This window comes from Hyaena hyaena, unplaced genomic scaffold (assembly GCF_003009895.1).
Source record: "Hyaena hyaena isolate Hyena2069 unplaced genomic scaffold, ASM300989v1 scaffold_515, whole genome shotgun sequence".
Classification (NCBI taxonomy): domain Eukaryota; kingdom Metazoa; phylum Chordata; class Mammalia; order Carnivora; family Hyaenidae; genus Hyaena; species Hyaena hyaena.
Window position 1 is genome coordinate 853,379 of NW_024081147.1, and position 26,606 is coordinate 879,984.

The window sequence follows — 26,606 nt, forward strand, 5'->3', positions numbered from 1 at the left end:
GGTGGAGGCCAAGGGAAATGGAGACTGACTTAACAGCAGGGTTTCTTTCTGGGGTGATGGAAATATCCTAAAATGGATTGTAGTGTCGGTTACACAACTCTGGATTTACTAAAAACACTGAATGTACACTTTAGGCGGGCAAATTGTACGACAGGTGAATTATATCTCAATAAACCTGTTAAAGTGCAGCGTGGCTCATAAAGGCATAAAAATATATACTGGCACTACAAGATAATAACAGAAATACCCAGACTTGCATTGCTTATAACCTACTTAAAAAAAGCAGACAACATTATGAAGCTGATAGGTGCTCCTACTAGGATTTGATTGCACCAAATTCAAAATATATTTTTAGTGTGCATACCAAATACAAAAATTATCTGTGTTCATTAGAAGTGGTCTTAAGCCATTGAGCTGCTGATTCTGCACAGCCATATCCACATTTCATGCTGAGCCTGCATTTTATTGTCACTACATTAAAATCAATTTTATGAGCGACTGTATACTCTTAACAGAACAAGTACTTTTAAAAACTGTTGAAATGCCTACTCATAAACCTATATGAATCCAAACAGGAGCCTTCAGAGTGAAATCTATAAATAAAGTTCAGCAGTTTTGCATCTTTTTGGAAAGCTTAATTTTGGATATGAAATATTTATGCTCCTTTGTGATTTAAATCTAATGACCACCGCAATATCAAAAAAATTGATTGTTATTTAGAAATCTTGATAGGAAAGCCCTTAAAATATTACCTGCAAAGCTTTACATTTTAAGACCCAACTATTGCCTTCTTTAAAATCTTTATTTGCATGTTTTCCCCATAAACCTAGAGATTCAGGAAAAAATAACTACAGAAGGGCCTCATCAAAACCATTTAAAGCTTACAGTTCAAAATGCTGCCGTACCATACATCACTTTGGTACAGAGCCCGTTTTGCAATTCTGTGTCTCTTAAGAGCAGTTTGCAAAGCCAATTAGGTATTAGCGCCAGTATTCTCCAAAGGTGAGACCATAAACACCATTTCTACAACTATAGGCACCTGGGCTTGGAAGGAATGAACAAAACTGAAGGAAACATGTTTCGGGAAGGTTCCGATAGAAGGACAAGCATTGAGCCTTTCTATTTTACTGAAGACAATGATTCAGTTCCTGCAGAATGGAAGGAGCCACACTTCAGGAGCTTTTTGTTGGCCAATGGCCAGAGGTAGAACAAACTCCAGATACAGAACAAGACGGACCCTTGCAAACTTGGCCTCATCCAGTGCACCTGCAGCATGGTAGCAATAACATCTGCCTTGGGGTGAAGTTTACCCTGAGAGACAGGTAATGCTCAGCACATAGTAGGCATGGGGCATTACTGTATCTATTTTCTTTAACCTCCTGGTAAGAGGTGAATCTGAGACGGGATCAGTTATGCACATTAGAAGATCCCATGTCATTTTTCCAAGCCCAAGGCTATTATTTCATGGATCTGGCCATGTTCCAACTCAGGTAATTATATTCTACTTCCTAAATTTTCCCTGCTGTTCCAATTAGGTACAGCATCATTCATTTTCCTGCCTTTTCAGAAAAAAGGGAGAAATTCTTCTTGAACTCACCAGCCTTGCTGACGGAAGAAAGGTAAATGCAATGTGTCACAAAAGTAATGTCTGCCTCAGTAAGGAACGACGTGACTGAGGTGTCTGAACTCTGGTGTCGTGGCATGCTCTGAGCACCAAGATAAGGATCTCAGAGAGAGCAAAGTCCCTCTGGATAAAATCAGATCACTGTGTTACAATACCCTCATCGGATAACAACCATGAAGGGCTCTCGGTAACTACTATAGGGAATGATCTCATGATCTCTTCAATCCAGGCAATAAAAGCAGAGACACTCCTGCCAAGTGTTTATATCCTTAATGTCACTGTAGATATAACCATCTTCTCATGAATTTGGGTAGGGACCGTCAGCAGAAATCCAGGAATGTATGAATCGGCCAGTCTCTCTTTACTGCTGGGGAGACCCTAAAAATAAAGTAGGCTGTCATCCCTCACCTAGCCAAAGATTTAAAGTCTGACAATATCAATTGTGGGCAAGGACAGAGGGAAAATAAAACTCCCATGCATTGCTGGTGGGAATATAAACTGGCTCAGACACCATTCATAGCAATTTGGCAGCATCGAGTAAAACTAAAAGTATTTCTATTCTACATCCCAGGAATTCTGCTGCTAAGAATGTACCCTACCGAGGTTCTTATACATTGCACCCAGAGACACACACGTGGCTCTTCACGGCAGCCATGTTCGTCAGAAAGAAAAACTGGGAGAAAAAAAGCTAAATGTTCGTGAAAGAACAGAGAAATTGAGTGTCATATATTCATATGACAGAATATCATGGAATGACCTAAAGAACAAAATGCTAAGTGGGGAAAAATACAGAAAAATTTATATGGTTGGATACCATTCATTAGGATGTACAAAAGGGCAAACATACGAACTACACAGTGATTATGGGAAAAAGCACACCCACACGGATACACACACATACGTATGCAGCATTTTGGAGGCTCAGCTCTGAAAGTACTATTCTGGGGGTGTGGAAATAGCCCCATTGTAAGTTTCTCAGTAAGCGTCTTGGCCTGACCCCCAGTATAGAAGGTGAAAAAGCCACAATGTGCTTTCCTAGATGACCCCGATTGCCAGCAAGGGAATGAGCACACCATCCAGCTTGCCAACCTTGACAATCCCATTTGGGGTTTTGAGTCTAAGGCTAGGGGAGAAAGGCATAGAGACAGTGACAAATGTTGAGGCAGGTGGCAAGGGTCAGGTGGCCAGAGAGCAGGTTGCAGCACCCTTACCCCCAATGATGGCCCCTAAGGCAAAAGTGTCACCATGGTTCTGGCTACAGAGCCTTCCTTTTAGTTCCTACCCATTACTGGAGCCGAGATCACTGATGTTCCCTGGGATTCTATTTGCCACCAATTCCCTTTAAGCCTTTCTGCTTAAATCAGCTACATCTGTTTCTGCTGCTCGTGGAATATGAACCTTAGAGATGGAGGGGGCAGCAGCACGCCTGTCCCTGTGGTGGCCCCAGGAGAGACGGGAGAAACGGGACTGGCTATGTGCAGTATTTTAGTGATTTAAGGACAATACTTCAGATATAAATATGACAGCATGTTAATAGCTGTTCGTACTGAGCAGTAAAAGGGAAAGAGTGTGTTTATCACCCATGGGACTTTTTTAAAGTATTAATTTTTAAAAGATGAGGATCAGAACATTTCTAGGGTCCCCAAATGGTTTAGGTAGATTTCTTGCAGTTGACAGGTCCCAGGCCTCTTTGGAGCTGTGTTGTTTGAAAGTATACCAGCAATACCCTAGACTTAGAAACAAAATGCATAGATTCTCAATGTTTAACCTTGTGCTACTGTTATCTTTGCAAGGATGTCTGAGTCTACCAAAGTGGCCCATTAGTGCCCATTCCTGATCTTCATTTGAGGAGCTCTTAGATACGCATAATGAATGCCACACAAAATGGATGTTTCTAGACTTCTGGGCTGGCAAAGCACTGCCTACAAGCCGTGTCGGGGAACTTGTTAGGTAGAACTTCTCTTCACATTTTAGTGTCTTCTCTTAATCTGGAACATAAATATGCCCCCAACATTGGACCCAAATGTGTAAGAGTTGAGGCAACTTACTACATGGATGTCCTAACACCTTCACTTCATCAATAGCGAGGTAGCCTTGATGTCCAGAAGTTATCACTTCAAAAATCACCTGGAAAATTAAGAAAGATTTATATTATACATCTACAGAGTTTTACCACTTCCAGTTTAACCAAATGTCCCTGACATATAAAACATTTTTCTTTCTTTCTTTCTCTCTCTCTCTTTCTTTCTTTCTTTTTCTTTCTCTTTCTTTCTTTCTCTCTCTCTCTCTCTCTCTCTTTCTTTTCGTTCCTTCCTTCCCTCTTTCTCTCTTTCTTTTGTTCATTCATCCGTCCGTCCATCCATCCATCCATCCATGCTTCCAACAAACATCAGTGGAGTGCCTAATATCTGCCAGTCAACATCCCAGGTTCTGAGATGACAAAGAAAATAAGACTCAAACTCAGTTTTCAGGAAGGTTAATGAAAAGGGATGGGATAGACGGCATCCTTCCTCAAGGATTCACCTGGTAAGGGTGGTAATACCACGGTTAAGACCCGGATGTTTTGAAGACACAAGCTTAAAATCCTTTACCAGAGACAATGTTAAGATTTAAATTGCTTTAAGATAACATATTTTCTGGTCAACTCTTTTGTGGGGATTCTACGGCTATACTGAACCATGTGGGGCCCTAGGTTTTATATATCTAAAATGAAAAAAATACCATAAGTGCTGTGAAAAAAAAAAAAGTATAGGGTATTAGAGTAACATGTACCAAGAGGACCTCTCATAAGGAAGTAGCATTTCAGCTAATAGCTGAATATGAATTAAGAAAGAGAGTAAGGCCTCTTGCAAGGCATGTGCAAAGGCCCTGAGCTGGACATGACCAGAGCCCTGAAGAGGAGCACTGGGACCTATAGCTATAAATATCAGTTGTGACTGGGTTACAGAGGCTCCACTCACAGAGAAGAAATTCCAAGGAAGACACTATATTAATAATATGAAAAGGCTTGGGGACCTGGGTGGATCCGTCACTTAAGCATCTATTTCGGCTCAGGTCACGATCTCACAATCTGTGGGATCGAGCACCTTGTCAGGCTCTGCACTGACAGCACAGAACCTGCCTGGGATTCTTTCTCCCTCTTTCTCTGTCCTTCTCCCTCCCAACCTCTCAAAAATAAATAGATAAGCATTAAAAATAATAACATAAAGAGGCTATGCCCACTGAAGTTCAGATGACAGAGGCATGAATTAAGAGGAGAATGATATAAAAATCTCTACGGTACTAAAACCAAGAGGCTTTTAGCAACTGTGCGACTGTGGAAAAGATAAGGTAAGAAAAAAGAAGGGCAACATGCTCTTAAGTTTTCAGAAGGAATGACATTTTTGAGATGGTAGAACCATTTCAGAGAAATTGAGGCCAAAGGAGAAAAAAAGAACTAGGGAAAAGTTACTGATGTTCTTAATACGATTGTCTAAAGTTGTCTGTTGTCAGGCTATTATTAAACCAAAAACTGGAAACAGCCCAGATGCATTCAAATGGTATGTGATAAAACAGACTGTGGTACATCTATAGCATGGAATACTACTCAACAGTAACGAGGAAGTAACTACTGATATATCCAACAACTTGGATGAATCTAATAATGCTGAATGAAAAAGCCAATCACGAAGATTACGTACTATATGATTCCATTTATGTAACCTTGCGTAATGTCAAAATTTTTGAAGGGAGGGCAGATTAGTGGTTGCCAGGGCTTAGGGATGGTGGGAGAAGGGACAGGAGCGTGGGTACAAAAGAACGAAGCGAGGAAATAATCCTTGTGATGTTGTAACCTATAAGGTTTTCACTGTGGTGGTGGATGCACCATTTACTCAGGTAATAAAACTGTACACAGTTCCAGGGGTGCCTGGGTGGCTCAGTCGGCTAAGCATCCAACTTCAGTTCGGGTCATGATAGCCCAGTTCATGAGTTTGAGCCCCAGTTGGGCTCTGTGCCGTCAGTGTGGAGCCTGCTTCGAATCCTCCGTCTCCCTCTCTCACTGCCTCTCTCCCACTTACATGACATGCATGCTCTTTCTCTCTCAAAAACAAACAAACATTATAAAAAAACTGTATAGTTCATAGCAGCTTTATTTGCAATAGCTAAACATGGAAGCAACCAAGTGTCCAGTGATGGGTAGATGAATGGATAAGCAAAATGGGGTAAATACATACAATGGAATATTATTCAGTCTCAAAAACGAAGGAAATTCCAATACATGCTATGATATGGAGAAACCTGGAGAACATTATGTTAGGTGAAACAAGTCGGCCACAGAAGGACAGATATTGTATGATCCCACGTATGAGTTACTCGGAGAAGACAGGAAGTAGAAATGGAAATGGTAGTTGTCAGGGGCTGGGGAGAGAGGGATGGAGAGTTCCTCTTTCATGGGCACACAAGAGGAACAGAGTTCTGGAGATGAACGGTGGTGTGGGTTGAACAGCATCAAGAAGGTATTTAATTCCACTGACCTATATACTTAAACATGATTAAAATGATAAATTTTGTTAGTTCTATTTTACTAGTCAAAAGGTGAAAAAAAATGTATAGAAATATACAGATCTGCATGTACAAGTCCATGTAAAACGAGAAATCTGGAAAAGCTCTGTAGATTTCAAGCCTGTCACTATCCTGGTTGTGATCTCATACATTTGGTTTGCAAAATGCTACCACTGGAGGAAACTGGGTACTATGTATGCAGGAATCTGTATTATTTCTTGTTATTGCCTCTGATTCCACAATGATCTCCACTAAAATTTCAGCTTAAAACAGTAATGGTAAATTACACATGATATGTTACATACACTGAGTAGATACCGCTCCATTCTCTTATATTTTAGTTAGTGTGAAAATTCTTTAAGAAAGAACGAAGAGATTCAGATAAAAAATAATTGTTAAAACTCAGTCTTTCTGATTCCGGATATAATGTACCATGCGGTTTTTGCTACTTCACATTGCCTGAACAAACACTTCAACCCTAGGACTGCATTATTTATGTGTGTGCAGTGGATGTGAAAATGGAGAAAGCAATCAACAGAGCCCAAAACAGAAGGGCTCAAGGGGCTCCCTAAATAAGAAGTCGTCCCAGAAACACCCGCTAGACGAGATGACACTGTGCTCCAACGCCAACACACCGAAACACAAAACACACAGGGGAGAGGAGAGGCCCAAAGTAGAACAGAAATGAAATAAAACTTTGTCCCATTCGTAAGGGTATCTTTTTTTTCACTGATGACCCAGAGAACGGAAGAGATGCATGCACGTTATTACAATGGGATCTTGCCTATTTCTCTCTGTACTGAAGTCTAGAGAACAGTTGAGGGAACAAAAAGCAGATGAACACTGACAGCAAGTAGGGGAGAAAGCCCTTCGGACGCCCTCAAAGCTGGGCCCCTGGGAAACGATCCGATCGTGTCTGGCAGGAGGCAGCAACAGCAGGCAATGCAGGCACCAGCCAGCCGCTCTGCTCAGAGTGGCCCCTGCGGAGACCGATGTCCCTGACCACCAGCTACACAAGAACTCCAAGGCTCTGGTCATGAAAAGGGTATTCTGACATGTTCATCCATGGGCCCCTGGGTGGCTCGGTCGGTTGAGCATCTGACTTCGGCTCAGATCATGATCCCACAGTTTGTGAGTTCAAGCCCCATGTCAGGCTCTGTGCTGACAGCTCAGAGCCTGGAGCCTGTTTCTGATTCTATATCTCCCTCCCTCTCTCTCTGCCCCTCCCTTGCTCACACTCTGTGTGTGTGTGTCTATCTCTCAAAAATAAACAAACATTTTCTAAAAATTAAAAAAAATGTTCATCCACTCTTCCTTCCTTCCCAACGGATCCCCCTTCCTTCTTCCTTCCCTCCCTCTCACTCACTCATTCATTCACTCACTCACTCACTCATTCACTCACTCACTCACTCATTCAAGTCTCCACCAAGTGTCCTTTTTACCCCAAGCACTGGCGTAAGTACCGTGATAAGCATCATGAACAGAACAGATGCAAAATTGTCCTTAGCAAAACCCATGTTTTTACATGGTCAACTATAAGGGTTGAAGCTTCTTATAAAAAAGGGAATAATTCTTATTTTTGAAGGGATATGCTAACTCTTAGAATAGACGGTACATATAAAACGTGCTCATGAGGATCTATTTTTCAACTTGACATGTCAAAATTTAATGCACAGTACTTCACTTAAACCAAAACAGCACCACGGTCCTAAGAAAGAAAGGAGGAGAAATGAGAGCTCCAGATAAGTCACCCTAAAACCTCAGAATCTGATTTCTCACCCCTTACACATCAATAGAATGAGCCTCAAAAGTTTTACACTCAATGATTCTGAGTCTTACTGTCCAAATATTAATAGGGTACTTATTGTAAGGTCTGAAAGGGATTAAAAAAATAGACGATTTTATGAAATTTAAGCTGTATTTCCACAAAAAATAAGGAACACAGACAAGAACAAGACAGGAGCCAAATAACAGGTGGGAACAATAAGGAGCTCAGAGGATGGTGATGTTTCTCAACCCCAGGACTGGCACCCCCTCATTACCAAACCAACCAGGACGCATCAGATCCAGCCAGCACAACCTTCCACCCAATTTCTCAGGCTGCTCCTTAAACTCACAGTGGCCCCAGGAAGGACTTACAAGTGTCCCCGCTAGACCAGGGGCAGAGTGAGCACTCAGCAGCAAGCCAGTGCACTCCAGATTCCCAGCAAGATGGCTTGCCAGGCGAAGCCACAACAAAAGAATCTTTGGCTTATTTCTGAAGCTTTATTTGCCCCCCTCGGTCTTCCTGCTGGAGGACCACGAAGCTTCTGAGTGGAAATATACCAAGAGAACAATGGCCTTTTCCTTTCAGTTAATTAGAAATTCTGGAAGGGAAACTCCTAAAAACTTGGCAGGTTCCTATGCTGACTTAATAGGGTCTCTAAGTGTAGAGGCAGAAAAGAGAAGATAACCTTCATGGGGCACCTGGGTGGCTCAGTTGGTTAAGCATCTGACTTTGGCTCAGGTCATGATCTCACCATTCCAGAGTTCAAGCCATATGTCCGGCTCTGTGCTGACAACTCAGAACCTGGAACCTGCTTCAGATTCTGTGTTCCTCTTCCTCTCTCTCTCTCTCTCTCTCTCTCTGCCCCTCCCCCACTCATGCTCTGTCTCTCTCAAAAATAAACATTAAAGAAACATTTTAAAGAAAATAACCTTCACAGATGACTTTATATGTGTGTGTCATGCATATGCACACACTGCACACACATGTATATATTTATATACAATATCCAAAAAAAAAATTTTATGTGACAGTTAGCTATTATACCTAAGAAGGTGGATTTATGTTGCAAGTTTGGAAGCAATAACTTCAATGTTTCCTTCCAAAAACTAAAGCAAGTTTTTCAAAAGGCCATTTCCCACCTTTTGTTTAGCAATTTCAGTTAAAGGGCTTATGAGTACAAGTTTTATTAGCTACTTCATGATGTTTATAATTTTGAATATAAATGTTTCCATGCATACCTCGATCATCAAGTAGATCTAATTTGTACTGAAAAGTTTGCTATTTTGAAATAAATATGATTAAAGATCTCCAAATTCAGCTGCTACAGAACAATCTTTGACTGACTGCTAATTTGATTTCAACATCTGACTATTAAGAAATTCACTATGGGGCACCTGGGCGGTTCACTCTGTTAAGCGTCCAACTTCAGCTCAAGCCATGATTCTCACAGTTCACAAGTTCAAGCCCTGTGTCAGGTTCTTTGCTGACAGCTCAGAGCCTAGATCCTGCCTTGGATTCTGTGTCTTCCTCTCTCTCTGCCCTCCCTGCTCACATGTCATCTCTCTCTCTCTCTCAAAAATAAACATTAAAAAAATTTTAAAAAAGAGATTCACTCTGTTATTTCTAACAAACCAGAGGGTTCAAACATGCAGCTAAAAACCCAAAGCCTATTTAAAGAGGTTTCTTAAACTTTAGAATCTCATGAAAAGGCTTCCGTGTCTTGAACTCTTGCTATCTGGCAAGTTTTCCATTTTGTACTTCTTTTCTAGCCAGTGTCCTTACCAAGAACCCTTCAAAAGCAAAAATATTTTTGTCTGTTTTTGTCAAATAAGGAAGTACGCTATTGAAAGTACAGGTATAGCTCTAGTGAAGTATAACAAGTGTATGCAGAGCCCAGCAGGAGTCCGTGGGAAGACTGAAGATGCCAGCGCGTTGGGCCAAAAAGATTGAGGTCAGAGGAAGGACACAACAGGAGCACGCCAATGGCGCCACTGGAAAAGGAAAGGAGAGAGGTGGGTACAGGTGCACCCGTGCTTACTTTAATCAAACAGAACAGACAACATTGAAAATCGGTATTATAAGTGAGGCTTGGGTCTCTTGAAGAAGCACACACAGTCTTTTCTTTCGGAAAAAAATTTTAAAAAAAACGACCATTTATATATTGTACTCATCTATGTTCCAGGTATCTTTTGTGCATATTATATAATTTTCCCCAGTCACCCATACAAGGTAAGGAAGTACATTCCCTTTCAGTGATGGGGAGGCTGACTCAGAAAGTCATTAAGTAATTTTCCTGAGGTCACACAATTAGTACATTGCAGAGTCAGGGTGTAATTCCATTTTACTTCGCAGTCTGGACACTTCCTGTTACTAAATGTCCTTAACTAGCAGGCATGAGAGACTACATGTATGTAGAATATACACACATATACATATACCTAACCTATACATATATACATACATGCCTTTCTCTCTTTCTCTCTCTCTACACACACACACACACACACACACTACATAATCATCCATTCACACACACACATGAATATATACATCCTTTAATGCATATATATATTCTAAAATTTTTACTTTCAGATTTCAGTAAGGAATATATTAATCATCAATGTGACCTAGAAATGTAGATACAAGGAATGGTTATACAACATAGCTTTAACAACAGAAATTTTTTTTCAAATATTTATTATTTTTTTAATGTTTACTTCTGAGAGAGAGATACAATGTAAGCAGGGGAGGGGCAGAGACAGAGGGAGACACACAATTCGAATCAGGCTTTCAGCACAGAGCCTGATGAGGGGCTCGAACTCATGAACTGTGAGATCTTGACCTGTGCTGAAGTCAGACACTTAATGAACTGAGCCTCCCAGGTGCTGCTAACAACATAAATTTTAAGACAAAGGTCAGCAAACTATAGTCAACAAGCCAAATTGGCCCCAACCTCTGTTTTTGTGTTACCCCCAAAGTAAGGATGGTTGCTGTAGTTTTCAACTGTGGGTGAAAGTCAAAAGAAGAATAATATTTAGCAATACATGAGAATGATATGAAATTGAAATTTCAATGTCCACAAACAAAGTTTTATTGTAACACAGTCATGCTCATTCAGTTGTGTATCGTCAAGGGCAACTTCACACAAAAACAGCAGGGTTGAGTAGATGCCGCAGAGACCATCTGGTCCACAAAGCCTGAAATATTTACAAAGACCCAGCTTCCGGATTTAAGAGGAGACTTTCCCACTTGGCTCCCCAACAACTCGCAGTACCCTGGATTACAAGAGAGCATGTATCAAAGCATGTTTGTCTTGTACTTCAAGAGCTTGTCCCCGCCAAATACATCACGTCCTGCACTTTCTGTGGGAGACCTGCATTCCGGCCATGGCAAGTCGCCTGGCTTGACTTGCTTCAACTATATCATATGGGTATGGATTTCAATATCCACTCAAGCTTACAGTATTATTTCCAATTATTTATTTATTTATTCGTTCATTCATCATTTACATATTTATTTTTAACAAAGGGAGAGAATGATGACAGTGGGGGAGAGAAGCAGAGGGGAAGAGAAGAAGAGAGGAAGAGTGGGAGAGAGTGAGAGATGGAGAGAGACATCACCTTAAGCAGGCTCCAGGCTCAACACAGAGCCTGACCTGGGGCTCAATCCCAAGACCCTGGGATCATGACCTGAGCTGAACCAAAGTTGGGCCCTCAACTGACAGAGCCACCCAGGTGCCCTCATTACTTTTTTTTTTTTAAAGCGTAATTGCAATATATCAAAACAAGACCAGAGACACTGATTAAGGGGTGCTTGGGTGGCTCAGTCGGTTGGGCATCTGACTTCAGCTCGAGTCATGATCCCACACCTCATGAGTTTGAGTCCTGCATCAGGCCCTGTGCTGACAAGCTCAGAGCATGAAGCCTGCTTCAGATGCTGTGTCCCTTTCTCTCTCTGCCTCTCCCCTGCACATTCTCTCGCTCTCTCTCTTTCTCTCAAGAATAAACATAAAAAAAATTTAATAAAAGAGAAAAAAAGAAATTGATAACTTTACAGACCTCAAAGCACTGGATAAAAAAAATAAATCAAATTAAAGATAAAATAAAGCCCAACTCATTTAGCAGTCAAATCTTCTACAAAGCAACTGAACTACTGAGACTATAAGATCACATTCACAGTCGAACCTGACGCTCAGCATTCTATACAGTGTTTTCTGGCATGAGCTACATTTTGGTGAAATGTCTTCGTATTTACTGAGACACATATAATTTTAGGGAAAATGTCTTTTCAATCTGAATTGTGATTATTTGAAACCCTGAAAGCTAAAGTGGTTAATCACAAAGCCATCCTAGCTGATTCTGGATGAATTCTGCCACAGCACAGCATTTCATCTTATATCTCACTTCTCCTCTTTTTTCGATTTGGTTTTGACAGAAAAGATAATTAATCCTCATTATTTGCCGATACTGTACTGGTGAATTTGTCTACTTGCGAATTTATTTGAAACCCCCAAATCAATACTTGCAAAGCCTTCTGGGTCATCTGTGAATATGCACAGAGTGACAAAAATTTGAACGGCTCAAGCCGCATGTCCCAGCTGAGGTCAGTCAAGGCAATGCTCTGCCTTTTGATTCGGTTCTCACACCAGAAACATGTGTCCTTATCCCATTCTATTTAGTGCCACATTTTTCATATTTCTGTGCCTTTTATTGGTGATGTTGCTATTTATAATGGTGCCTGAGTGCCATGCGGAGGCGTCATCTAGCATTCCTATGCACACAAGGCTGTAACCTTCCTTACGGAGAAAATACAAGTGTTAGGGAAGTTTCATTCGGGCGTAAGTCATCATTTTGGCTGTTCGATGTTACAAACCAACAATGTACACTGAGTAAGGGGTCTTTAACAGAAGACTCCTCAAACAAGGTTATGTGTCGATCAGCTGATGGAAACGCTGTGACCAGAGGGTCGCAGGATCGGTCCCTTATTTCCTATGGAAGCAACCAATAGTTCGGGGTTCACTAATTCAGCTCTCACTCACTGTGACTTCACAGAACAGAACAACCATGAATGGAAATCAACTGCATTAGCGTGCCTGGATTCACATTGAGTCCTCATTTCTATCAAAGTACTCGAGCACAAGAAGGACAAAATGCTCATTTTTACCGATGGCTCCCAGATGTTATTTGTAGTCACGGGATGTAGAGAAATGTAGGATAAAGAGAATCAATATTCGTTCAACACCTCAACAAATAACATCTCAGGAGACATGATGTTGGAGCCCCATTGTTTTTGGAGCCTTTGGGAAAAGCCATTTGTGCTCAGGTAGGAAACCATCAGTTAAACCACTAACTAAGGCTCTTTCATTGGCTCATGAAAAGCCATCCTGGAGGTTGGTCTGCAAGGGGCTTGACATGAGGCTATCCTTCAGATGCCTGCCAAACAGGAGATGAAAGCAGTTTAACACCACAGCCTCCCCGATCCTCCCTGGTTCAGTGAAGGGCAAAATTAGATTTCCATGCCGCCACTTTCCTTTGCTATGTGTGAGCAAAGTAAAGGGGTTTGCTTACCAACACAAATACTCACCACGGAAAATGTGTTGGTGGAAGCCATTTGTCAATTCCCCAGGACAAATGGGATGAAATACTCTAGTTCCATCCTCCAACCCAAAATCTGGGAGATCCTTTCTGGCTTCAATTTAAATAAAAAGCAAAGGTGGATCATATTCATTCACGAAAATACATATAGTAAAAGAACACTTTCAATAATGACAAAGAGCCAAAGCCAAACTACAACCTATGTGACCTTAAAAAATCAGGAACCAAATGGTGAAATACTTGTTCAGACGGACATGTTATCAGAGTAAAGTAAAAGCCCACTATCCCAAAGTTAAAGGTATTCAAAGGACAGCAGGGGTCTCATTGGAGTGAATTACGGGGGCTTTGTCATGCCGATTCATTCAAGGCACTCTGACATGAATGACTTCATCTGCTTTTCAACCATAAACATAACTTTCTGCACTTCCTGTTTTCCCTTTCACATTATGAACTAGGGTTCTTTTGGAATCTTTTCTAATCATAGCTCAAGTACTCATTCTATAAAACAAGATGTGGAAGGAAACTAAGGTTGAGGTGAAAAGTAGGAAAGTTATAAGGGAAAGTGCAGATGAGCAAGGAGTAACGGGCCACACAGAAGTTTGAGATGGGAACCCAGAACAAGTACCTATCCTTGATCATCAAATCATAAGTACAGGCGGAGAATGAAATGTAGCGATACGGTAAGTTTTTAACACGCGTGAATCGATCCACGTCTCAAATGCGGCTGTAGGTCTGTACTAAAGTAACAGCCAGATGTGTCTCAACTGATTTCTTATAACATACTGTTCATCTTCGTAAGCAAAGAATGCAGAGGACAAGACTTCCGATAAAGGCAGCAGAGTGGGAGGACCCTAAGTTCACCTTGTCCCAGGATACAACCAGATAACGCCCTCATCAGTATAAATAACCCAGAAAACAACGGAAGACGGCAGAACAGATGTTCCACAGCTAAATATAAAGAAGAGGACACATCCAAGAGGCAGGAAAGATTGGGGGGGGGCGTTGATAACACACCATCATCACGCTCTCTACATGCAAGGTGAAATGTATCCACCCCTGTAAGACCCTCCATATCCATCTTGCTAGGGAGAAGTGGATTATTAATGCCTGAGCCTACTACCTCCCACAGCTGCCAGCCCCCAAGGGTTTTCCAAACTCTCCTCTCCTGAATTACCTGCTTCTCTTGAGGCCAGTTTATCTGAGTGTGTTCAGGAACAATGTGGGCACACCCAGCTAGGAGCCGTGCTTCCCAACTGTCCATTTTCCTGGGGATCTCAGGTGGGCTGGGTGTAGCTGGCCAGGGTCGCCACCAGGGCTCACCTATTCTTTCCTGGGTTAGAGGCTGTGGCAGGTGGATAAGAGTTTTTGCCAAGCCAGCCAGGAAGGGCATGCAGCTTCAGTGGGGGACTGTCTTCACGGACTCCTGAGCAGGTAGGTGCCTCGGGCCCCTGTTGGTGCTTAGACTGCCTTGGAGGGGACAGAGAAGGTAAAGCCCCAGCAGCTACGGAGACCACTTGCAGGGGAAGGTCACTGTCCTGCTCTTGCTGACCCATCTTCTGCTTCATGTGTGGTTTGAAAAGAGAGGGGCGCCTGGGTGGCTTAGTCGGTTGGGCGTCCGACTTTCGCTTGGGTCATGATCTCGTGGTTCGTGGGTTCGAGCCCCGCATCGGGCTCTGTGCTGACTGCCAGCTCAGAGCCTGGAGCCTGTTTCAGTCTGTGACTCCCTCTCTCTCTGACCCTCCCCTGCTCATGCTGTCTCTCTCTCTCTCCTAGAAATAAATAAAACATTTAAAAAAAAAAAAAAAAAAAGAAAAGAGAAATCGTTGTGGGAAGCACCAAGGTTCAATTTGCCGGGTAAGTTTTAACAGTGCTGATCAGTTTCTTATTTCTGTCTGGGGGCTAAATGTCTAACACCTGGTACCCAGTGATGCGAAATCATGCCAACTTCATCGCACTGAGCAATCTGGCTTCCCTATGCAGGAAATGGAAAGAGTACTCGGTTTGGTTTGGTTTGGTTTCTTTCACGTCCCACTCATTCCTTTCTTCTCTTTCCGGGGTAGGAAGTGCTACTTTCATCCCCTCTGACAGCCCCTTGTGGTGCACTCAGGGCAGCTCAGTCCACATACAGCTATAAGCTGATGACTAGGAAGAAGTTTTTTATGGCAACACTGCATGGCTCACGTACAGACTAGAATCAGAAAGAAACCATCTTCAGAATGGGCCTGAAAATGACCATACTATCCTCCAATTAGAATTATTTTGTCAAAGATCTGGGAAATGAAATTACATTCTTCTATGTTCACACTTTTACACTGCTAGGGAATAAGAGATTCAGCACATAAAGCTCACGACGCAAAGTGTGTGAGAATAGCAGGTCAAATGAGGAAAAAGGGAATGAGAAACATAGCTTGTTACAATCTCTGAACCCCCTGGCCTGGAATTCTACCCACCCCAAACGTGGATGGAGCCCCCTCTGCACTGGCTTCTCCTCCTCCTCCTTAGGCCCACGGGGGCAGGAATGGTCTTCCTTTTTAAGACCTGCTAGGACATCAAATGTGGTCAGGAGGTGCCCTAATTTGGAACAGGATGTTTCCTTTGCACTTGGACTGTAGGGATGAACCCCCAGAGACAGGCTGCCGGATATTATTGGACAGTCAGTCCTTTCTCTACTTCAGACCTTTTAAATTGGAAAAATTCAAATCATACATGTAGAGAAAATCCTCAGAGAGTGTCTGAAATTGTTCGCCATTATTTTTGCCACTGATAAGCCTCCTTAGGCAGATATGCAGACTCTTATTTTTAATTTATTTATTTCTTTTGAGAGAGAGAGAGAGAGAGAGAGAGAGAGGGAGTGAGCGAGCATGAGTGGGAGAGAGGCAGAGAGAGAGGGAAACAGAGAACCCCAAGCAGGCTCTGCACTAACAGTACAGAGCCTGACGTGGGGCTCGAATTCACAAACCGCGAGATCGTGACCTGAGCTGAGATCAAGAGTCAGATGCTTAACTGACTGAGTCACCCAGGCACCCCAGATATGCAAACTCTTAAGTATTCTCCTTATAGCCAACTCCCTGTGACTGAATGGTAAAGCCCATGAGGAGGCCCAGCATCTGACTGATGAAAATGCAGGTATTAACCTCCTTACCAGCAGAGGCAATCCTGGTGGCCAAATCTGGCTGGGACGTAAATGTTGCTTCTGAACCACTGCTAAGATATATGTTCACAGAAATAAAGTGAAGGGTCCCAAAGCAAAAATGTCTTAATAATGTCAAGGAAATTCCACAAAAATTAAATGATGATCCATCTGAGTTTCTGGAGAGGATTTATCAAACCTATCAAAGATATACCAATGGGGATCCTGGGGCTCGTTGAAAATCTGAGAATGGTTCATTTGACCTTTATGGGACAAAGTGCCCCTAATATAGGAGAGAAGCTACAGAAGGTTAAGGGAGCAGTATAGGTATTAACTCTTCTTAGCTGATGGACATTGTTTATAAGGTGTTCAACTTTAGGGAGGAAAAGCATATGAAACAAGGAAGTCCATTTCTCACAACCCACAGTCAATGAGAAAAAAATGGAGAAAATGAACCATACTTTGAAAAGGACCATCACAAAGCTGTGTGAAGAAACTCATGTAACATGAGATAGGGTACTGCTGTCTGCCTTCTCTGCATAAGGGCACCTCAATGTGGGCTTGGATTGAGGCCCTATGAAATTGCCTACCCAGAAGGGGGGGCAAACAAAAATTAAACAAAATTTAACACTAGCACCAAATATCAACCATTATTCATTAGTTTACTTCCACTAGGATGGCCTTCTTGCTGGAAGAACCACTGTACCCATCTTAACCTGAGGCTACGATCTTATTAAAAACTTGGAATGAACATGGACCTGACCAAGTATTAACTGAAAAATGGACTGGACCTTATGATGTCCTACTAATCCTCTATTCCCCCCTTAAAATGAGACTAAGTGAAGCTGTGGATACATCACACAAGAGTGAAGTGGTGCCCATACAAAGAAAAGAAGGGGGACCTGGGTGGCTCAGTTGGTGAAGTGTCCAACTTCGGCTCAGGTCATGATATCATGGTTCAAGAGTTCAAGCCCTATTCCGGCTCTGTGCTGACACCTCAGATCCTGGAATCTGCTTCAGATTCTGTGTCTCCCTTTCTCTCTGCCCATCCCCTACTCAAGTTCTATCTCTGTCCCCCCTCCCCCTCCCTCCCTCCTTCCCTCTCTCTCAAAAAAATAAACATTAGGAAAAAAAAAAAAAAAGAAAAGAAAAGTAGATAGAAGAGACCACCAAACCCTGTTACCGGTAAAGCCACCCTATTCAAGACTTAAAATATCTCTTTAGAAAAAAAGAACCCATAACAACATATTTATTCCATGGTCTGTATTAATCATGTCTTTTTTCTCTCTAGGATGGAAAGATAATGGACTAGATGGGGTAACTCAGGCTCTGGACTCAAATACACATGCTGTCAATTGTTGGATAGGTCTAAAAGCCCAATCAGTGTTGTACCATGGAGACCCTTTGGTCCCCCGTTTACAATACCTCAGGAGTTCATGAATACAACTGGTTTCCAATCGATAAGGCCCAAACAATGTATTGCTAGAATAGCTATCCATTAGCTATTCTAATTCTAATTTAGAACAGCTAGATTTTCCCAAGATGATCATAAGGTACCCCATGTCTTTCAGTCCTCTAATTAATGTACTAAAGGAGGTAATTTTCAAAGAACAAAAAATAGGTCCATACTCCCCAATTAGATATCACACAGAACTATAAAAGGCCAACTCCCTATGTGTAAACAACAGTGTGTTTCTTTTCCAGCTGTGGGTAATATTCACAGCCAGGGTCAGCTGGGCACAGACTGGATAGAGCAAGTTGCCCTTTGGGTGGGCCAATTCTCCCACCTTCTTTCTTTGTGCTCTGGCTGGATTTGTTTTTATTTGAAGATTAAACAGAGTCCCCTGGGCCATGGTGTGTGTTACAAATTCTTCTACTCCCATACATTATCTTCTGGCCACCTTGGTGACTGCCTTCTCCATTCATCCTGCCCAAGAAACTAAGCATTGGGCCAGTTCCCTACAAGTATTTACCAGACTAGATCATGACTTCCCAGGCAAAATCTCTGATGGGGGTGAATATTTCTTTGGTTACACACTGTTGCCATGGTGGCAGGTGGGAGGTGGTTGCTGTACATCATCATGTGCTTCCCAGCTTGTCCCAAATTCTAATCACCTGGCTAATGATCACAAATCATTAGATCCCTGTACTAAAGTCATGTGGATAACTGTATGACCCTATATTATATCCTAGCCGAGCAAGGGGGGATTTGTGTCATTGTTAATCCATCTTGCTGTGCCTATATTAATGCTTCATCAGAGGTGGAAAGAAGCACCAAGAAAATTAGACAGCAAGGTATATGGTTACAATAACCATGGGCCACCACACCCTTTCCTTGGATGGAATAAGGGAAAGAATCAGAGATTGTTTTTCACATTTATTTCCATGGATATTGACAGGTGTAGAATCTGTCCTCAAAGAAATAATCAAAATGGGCTTGACCATTCTACTCTAAGTAGCAGGGTTCTATTTGGGATTCAGATTTCTTGTGGTCTGTACCTAGACTATATGCTTTCAATTCACACTCTTAATGAGTCAGAAACAATTAATACGGCAACAGGTACATTTCTTCCACCTAAAAACAGAAACAAAAAACCTTCATCTCCCGTGTCCAGCAGGAAGTAGCCAGTTGGATAATGGTGGTCATACTCCCATAAAAATGGAAGGAATACTGACAGTGGAGATTTATCAGCAAGCTGTCCTGCTTAACTGTAGATCCCAACAGTTAAACCCAGAAACAGACCTCTTGACTCATGCTTTAACTGAAACCCATTGTTCTTATTTATTTTTTAAATTTATATTATTTTTTGATTCCAGTACAATTAATATACACTGTTATATTACTTTTGGGTGTACAATGTATAGTGAGCCATTCAAAAAATCTGATACATTACTCATGTTAAGAGTACCTCTTCACCCCCTTCACCTATTTCACCCATCTCCACACCCACTTCTCCTTTGGCAACCACCAGTTTGTTCTATATAGTTAAGAGTCTGTGTGTGTTTTTTTTTTAATTAAATGAATTCCAACTCCACATATTAATGAAATCATATGGTATTTACATTTCTCTGACCTACTTCACTTAGTATCATACCCTCCTGATTCACCCATGCTGTTGCAAATGGCAAGATTTCATTCCCTTTGAAGGACAGATAATATTCCATATATATACACCATATATATATATATATATATATATATATGCATGCATATGCCACATCTTCTTTTTGTAAATAATGGTGCAATAAACATAGGGATACATATAGCTTTATGAATTAGTTTTTTGTGAGTTTTCTTTGGGTAAGTAGTGGTAGTGGAATTAGTGAATCATATGGTCATTCCATTTTTAATTTTTTAAGGGAACTACATACTGCTCTCTACAGTGACTATATCATTCTATATTCGCACCAACAGTGCACAAGTGTTCCTTTTTCTCCACATCCTCGCCAACCCTTGTTTCTTATGTTTTTGATCTTAGCCATTCTGACAGATGGATTTGATTTGCATCTCCCTGATGATTGGTCATGTTGAGCATCTTTTCATGTATCTGTTGGCTATCTGAATGTCTTCTCTGGAGAAATGTTTCTTCATGTCTTCTGCTCATTTAAAAAAAAAAAAAGTTTATTTATTTTGAGAGAGAGAGACAGAGTGGGAGACCAGGGAAGGGAAAGAAATAGAGGGAGAGAGAGAATCCCAAGTTAACTGCAAGCTTAGCACAGAGCCTAATTTGGGACACAAACCCACAAACTGTGAGAGCATGATCTGAGCTGAAACCAAGAGTCAGATGCTTAACTGACTAAGCCACCCAGGTACCCCTTCTGCTTATTTTGTAATTAGATTATTTAGGGGTGTGTGTGTGTGTGTGTGTGTGTGTGTGTGTGTGTTGAGTTATAAAAGTTTTTTTTTGTTTTTTGTTTTTTTTTTTTACATATTTTGGATATTAACCTCTTACTGGATATATCATTTGCAAATATCTTCTCCCAATTCGGTAGGTTGTCTTTTGGGTATTTTTGTTTCCTTTGCTGTGCAAAAGATTTTATTTTGATGTTGTCCCAATAGTTTATTTTTGCTTTTTTTCCTTTCCCTGGGAGTCAGATCTACAAAAATGTTGTTATGGCCAATGTCAGAGAAATCATGGCCTGTGCTCTCTTCTATCATTTTTATGGTTTCAGGTATCACATTTAGGTCCTTCATCCATTTTGAACTTATTTTTGTGAGCGGTATAAGAAAAGGGGTCCAGTTTCATTTTTTTGCATGTAGCTGTCTAGTCTTCCCAACACCATTTGTTGAATAGACTTTTTTTTCCTACATATTCTCACCTTTGAGAAAGATTAATTGACCGTATAATCATGTTTTGTTTTGTTTTGTTTCTGGGCTTTCTGTTCTTTTCCATTGATCTATGTATCTATTTTTGTGCCAGTACAATACTGTTTTGATTAGTACAGCTTTGTAGCATAACCTGAAATCTGGAATGATGATACCTCCAGCTTTGTTTTTCTTTTTCAAGATTGCTTTGGCTGTTCAGGGTCTTTTGTATAGTTCCAAACAAATTTTAGGATTCTTCGTTCTAGTTCTGTGAAAAATGCTGTTGGCATTTTGATAGGGACTGCATTAAATCTGTAGATTGCTGAGGGCAATATGGACATTTTAACAATATTAATTCTTCCAATCTAAGAACACAGATTCCTAGTCTCATTTTTTAATTTTTTTGCTCTCTCCTGTTTAGTTTGATTGCTTTCCATTCCTCTTGCATTCCAGCTCACCGATGTGTTCTTCTGCTTCCTCTAGTCCACCATTTATTCCCTCTAGTGTATTTTTAATTTCAATTATTGATCTCTGCATCTCTGATTGGTTCTTTTTAATATTTTCTATCCCCTTGTTGAGGGTCTTACTGAATTTCACCACTCTTTTCTCAAGTCCAGTGAGTATCTTTAAGACCATTACTTGAAATCCTCTATCAGGCATATTACTTATCTCCATTTCATTTACCTGTCTTGTGACTTTGTCCTGTTCTTTCATTTGGGAGAGGTTTCTCTGTCTCCTCCTTTTGTCTAACTCTATGTCTGTTTTTAGAGAGTTAGCTATGTCTCTGGTTCTTGAAAATAGTGGATTTAAAAAAAAAAAAAAAGAGGCTCTGTAGTGTAGTATCCCCTGTTCACCAGAACCTGGCACTTTAGGAATGTCTCCTATTTGTGTTGCGTGTGCCCTACTGTTGTGGCTGAGCTGTATTTGTTTTCAGTCTGGTCATCTGCAATGGCTCTCTTTCACTGCTGCGGGCAGGGTTTGGTGTCTGCATTGTTAAGGGGCCGGTCTGGGGCCTCCTTGAGCTTGAGTTGGGTCAGACCAGATGTTTGCCAGAGCTGCAGCTGCACCAAATGGCTGGATGCTCTCCTTGCACTGTCCCCTGAAAGAGTTCATTGGGGGGCAGGACCTGAAATCAAACCACGTCTGCCCTCAGCCCACCGCTGGGGCCACAGGTGAATTGGCATGTGTGTGGTTATCTTCCATCTCCCCAGGTCAGGAATCACTTTGGAGTGGGGTGGGCCCCTGCCACGCTACCTGCACATGCTTACGGCACTGCTTAGGATGGCCTCCTGCCAAGGGCAGGTTAGAGGGAGAATGCAAGAGTCCCCAGGAGAAAGCAAGGTTGGGGGCACATGGTGCTAGCAAGATTTGTGCAGGTGCTCTTATGGGAGACCTGGAGCCAGCTTAGAGAACTGTTTCTGATGTGGTCTCTTCTCCACAGTTAGCTACGGAGAGCCTGTTCTGCCACTCTTCGAGTCATTTTCTGGATTATTTATACAAATTTAGGTTTTATCTCACTGTACCTAGAGGACACTGTGAGTTTAAGATTGTCTTAATGTGCCCTCTTCCCCGGAATCTACTTCTTGTTCTTATTTCTTACCAAATTTTTTTGAGGCACCGATGACAACATTTTGCAATGACTGGAACATTCCAAGTTCCAGACCAAAACAAACTTGATAGCAGCAGAATGCTAGAAAACCACACCCCACATGTCCCCTTCTTTGCCCATGGTCACATACTGAACACACACCGACACCCACCCGTGGTCACACGGTCTCTCCCTGCTCTCTTGCATGTAGCCCTGGATTCCCTCCCTGTACAACTCTAGGTGTCCGTCTGATGGGCAGATAGGTGAGTTGTTAAGGCCTGTGCCTGACACTTATCCAAGCTGCCGGCACTGAAATAAATCTCTCCCTTTCTCTTTTCCAAGTCTTCGTCACTTGAGTTAATGGCTTTCCTCATAAGGAGTTTATTCAAGTTTGCCGGGCAACAGTGTTGGCAAACCCAGCTAAGGACCAGGCTCTCAATTTGTCCAGCCCCTTCGGAATTTCCTGGGATAGAGCAGCTGGCCACAGCAGTGCTCCCGCGCTCACCCATTCATTTCCTGAGTTAGTGTCTGTGACAGATCGATGAGCAACATGTGCGGTAAATGTAGACAGAGCTGATGCCACTCAGAGTAGCTTTCCATGACTTTCTAGCGAAATAAGTGAGCTGATGGCAAACACAGCAAACAATCTAAGGCAGCTGGGTAGGAAAGAGAGGTTGGAGTTCAATGTGAAAAGATGAAATGATCCAGTCATTCCTACTCCCTCGGCTCCTCATTTACCAGGAAAGATGTCAGACCGATAAAGGGCCACTCCTGGTTTAACCTCTCCCAAAGTGTAAGATCCTTTGTGTCCTCACTGCACAGAGACTTTAGAGCTGGTCTTAGCTGGAATCCGTGCCTCACCTTCTCCCAGGACCCTTCAGTACCTCTAAGAATTTGTTTTAACCGGTAGGCTCTAGAGAAAGAAGGACTGTCATCACTCTGACTTGGTCCCCATATTACCTCTTGTCCCTACCCCAGCCCCTTTATTTTTTTTTTAATGTTGTTTTTTTTTTTTTAATTTCTAGGAGAGAGAGAGAGAGACAGCGTGAGCAGGGGAAGGTCAGAGAGAGAGGGAGTCACAGACTGAAACAGGCTCCAGGCTCTGAGCTGGCAGTCAGCACAGAGCCCGACGCGGGGCTCGAACCCACGAACCGCGAGATCATGACCCAAGCGAAAGTCGGACGCTTAACCGACTAAGCCACCCAGGCGCCCCTCCAACCCCTTTATTGAGATGCACGGGGATGGGGACTTCAAAGCCATCTATGCATTTATTTTTCTTTTCAAAGCAACCATTTGTCTTAAAGATCACTGCTTCCATTGCCTCTCACTGGATTCATTATCACTATATTCTAAAAGTGGGGTGAAGGCAGTGAGTAGCTGTTTCCCCGGGCATCTCTGGGTGCAGGAAGGGGTTAGGATCCCTGAGAAATCAATACATAGCCTCCAGAAATCTGAAAGGTGGGAAAGAGAAAAGAGAAGAGAAAAATACAGAATCAAAGGGAAATCCTTCTCCTCCTTAGTCTCTTCTCTCTGTTTTTTCATTAGCACAAGAAAGCAAGAGGGTGCTTGTTCTTAATGCTATTAAGGAAAATGCTATTCTTAACATGGCAGGAATTCAATGTCAAAATCAAAGGAAGTGGTCCTACAGCCCAGGCGCCCTTGCGAAAGCAGGTAGCCGGCACTCCTCACTACTGCCACCCAACACAGGACCAGGCTGTAAGGAACAGCAATAAGGGCAAACAGTAATTATGAAATTAAATACATGTTAATCAGTGAATACTTGACTTGTTCATGTCTTCAGGAACAGCAATTAACCTACAATGAGCTGTATTCCACGCAGGTTACCATTGTGATCCATACCTGTAGGACACGACTCGGCTATAAATAGGAAGGGCTGCATGGAACGAGCGCTCTGGTGAGAATACTTTGCTAAGAAACATTTGGAAACTATAAATGCCCAATAATGATAACGTCAGGGGAAAGACCAGGAAAGCAATAGATGCCCAAGGAAACTTACGGTTTAGCAGAAGTACAAAGGGCAGCTGTGTCTAGTTTTAGCGAAAACCTCCCCCAAACTCAGATTCTGACCAAGTTGAGAAATGACAAGCATGGAGTGGCCAAAGCCCGGTGAGAAATGGGCACTCTTGACAAAAAGGAGAGTAAAGGATGGGACAGAGGGAGGAGCCCAGTGCACCAGTCCCCAAGATGGTCATCTGGAGCACGAGACAGTGTCCAGAATAGCTGACACCAGGAACACTCAGGAAACCGTACCCCACATTTTTGTATGATGGCAAGTTCTGGAATGTTCTGGTGGAAAGAACCCTGGCTTATTTGATTTCACCTGGTTTCATGGACGAATCTGTTCCTCTAACACTTCTTCACTGAGCACATTCTGCCATTCCACTTAACACATTTAAGGAGTGACTTAGCACTCAGATAAAAGCTGTTTCCCTTTCTCTGTCTACCATAATTCTTAATCTCAATAAACGACCACCGTTTATGGAAAGGCTGGCACATCCTCAATGTGCTCTTCCACTCATCTTCACTCCCTGAACACTCCCATAATTAGAGAGGTTCTAAAAGTTTAAGTCAGTTGCCCAAACTTACAAATAAGCAGGGCTGATATTCAAATGCAGTTCTATCTGAGACCAAGTGTATGTTCTTTTACTACAGTGTGATGCTGCTCACTCCCGAGTAATGGGAAATTCCTTTAAAAAAGTTGATTCAGTGATCTTAACTCATTACATCAAAACTACTTAATAAAGTGGGAAAAGCAACTTTTAGAAATAAAGTCCAGTAGGAACATAAAATATTCTAACATGCTAATATTTGTGTTCACTTTATAGTAATGTTTTAGATCTCTACAATGTATCCTGCAGCCTAAATTCTCTGTGGATTCGATATAGAAGTGACGTCTGGGGAAAGCTGAGTCCCTGTGTACTGAGAGAGGGTCTCTCAAGGGGACCACTTTCTTCTGATGGCCATGTCCTAGTATCTTGTCCTCTGCTTTTGGGCCCAGAAATGGCCTATTTGTACCCTAAGAATGGAGCATTTGGAGACTGACTCTTACAAACCATGTACATAAGTAAGATGTCAGATACATGCATGTACACATGACATCAAAAAATATTTTTCATAGTTTGTGATTAAAAACATAATACAGTTGACCTTTGAACAACACAAGTATGAACAGTGTGAGTCTGCTTACACCTGTATTTTTTTTCAATAACTATGGAATAGCACTACAAACATACTCCCTTTTCAGTGCTACAAACATACTTCCTTTCCAAAGTGAAATCCAGTACTCTGAAAACTATAAAACACTGATGAAAAAAATTGAGGATGACCCAAACAAATGGAAAGATATTCCAAGCTTAGGGATTGTTAGAATTAATATTGTTAAAATGTCCTTATTCCCCAAAGCAATCTACGGATTCAATGCAGTTCTTATCAAAATGCCAACAACATTTTTCACAAAACTAATTACAAATAATACTAACACTGTATGGAATCACAAAAGACCCCACAAGGCAATCTTGAGAAAGAACAAAGCTGGAGGTACTACAATTCCAGATTTTAGGCTGTATTATAGAGCTGTAGTAATGAAAACAGTAATGGTACTGGCACAAAAATAAATACAGAGGTCAATGGAATGGGATAGAAAGTCCAGAAGTGATTTTCTTAATAACATTTTCTCTAGCTTATTTTATTGTAGGAATAGAGTTTATAATACATATAACATGCAAAGCATGTGCTAATCAATCGTTTACGTTATTGGTAAGGCTTCTGATTAAGAGATGATCATTAGTAAAGTTTTGAGGGAGTCAAGAGTTATACACGAATTTTCCAGTGCATGGGAGGTTGGCATCCCTAACCTCCATGTCATTCAAGGGTCAACTGGAGTCACACAGAGCACACTCACATCCTCAGACCAGTACAGAACTTCTTATAGATAAATATATCTGGGAAATTAGTCCAAAAGCAGAGGGGTTCGTACATGATTCCCATCTTTAAGAGCATCAGGGTATGACAGCCATCTCCTCAATGAAGGTAT

At 41.8% G+C, this 26,606-nt stretch overlaps 1 protein-coding gene across 5 annotated transcripts in view; it reads right to left on the reverse strand.

Annotated features, from left to right (window-relative positions):
* The window catches only part of PTPRM (protein tyrosine phosphatase receptor type M), a 782,304-nt gene that overhangs the window by 456,468 nt on the left and 299,230 nt on the right, over nt 1-26,606 (reverse strand). For all 5 annotated transcript variants that reach the window (XM_039255239.1, XM_039255236.1, XM_039255237.1 and 2 more), the window contains exon 4: nt 3,673-3,751. In XM_039255239.1, coding sequence (XP_039111170.1) covers nt 3,673-3,751 — 79 coding nt within the window. The remainder of the gene's footprint in view (nt 1-3,672; nt 3,752-26,606) is intronic.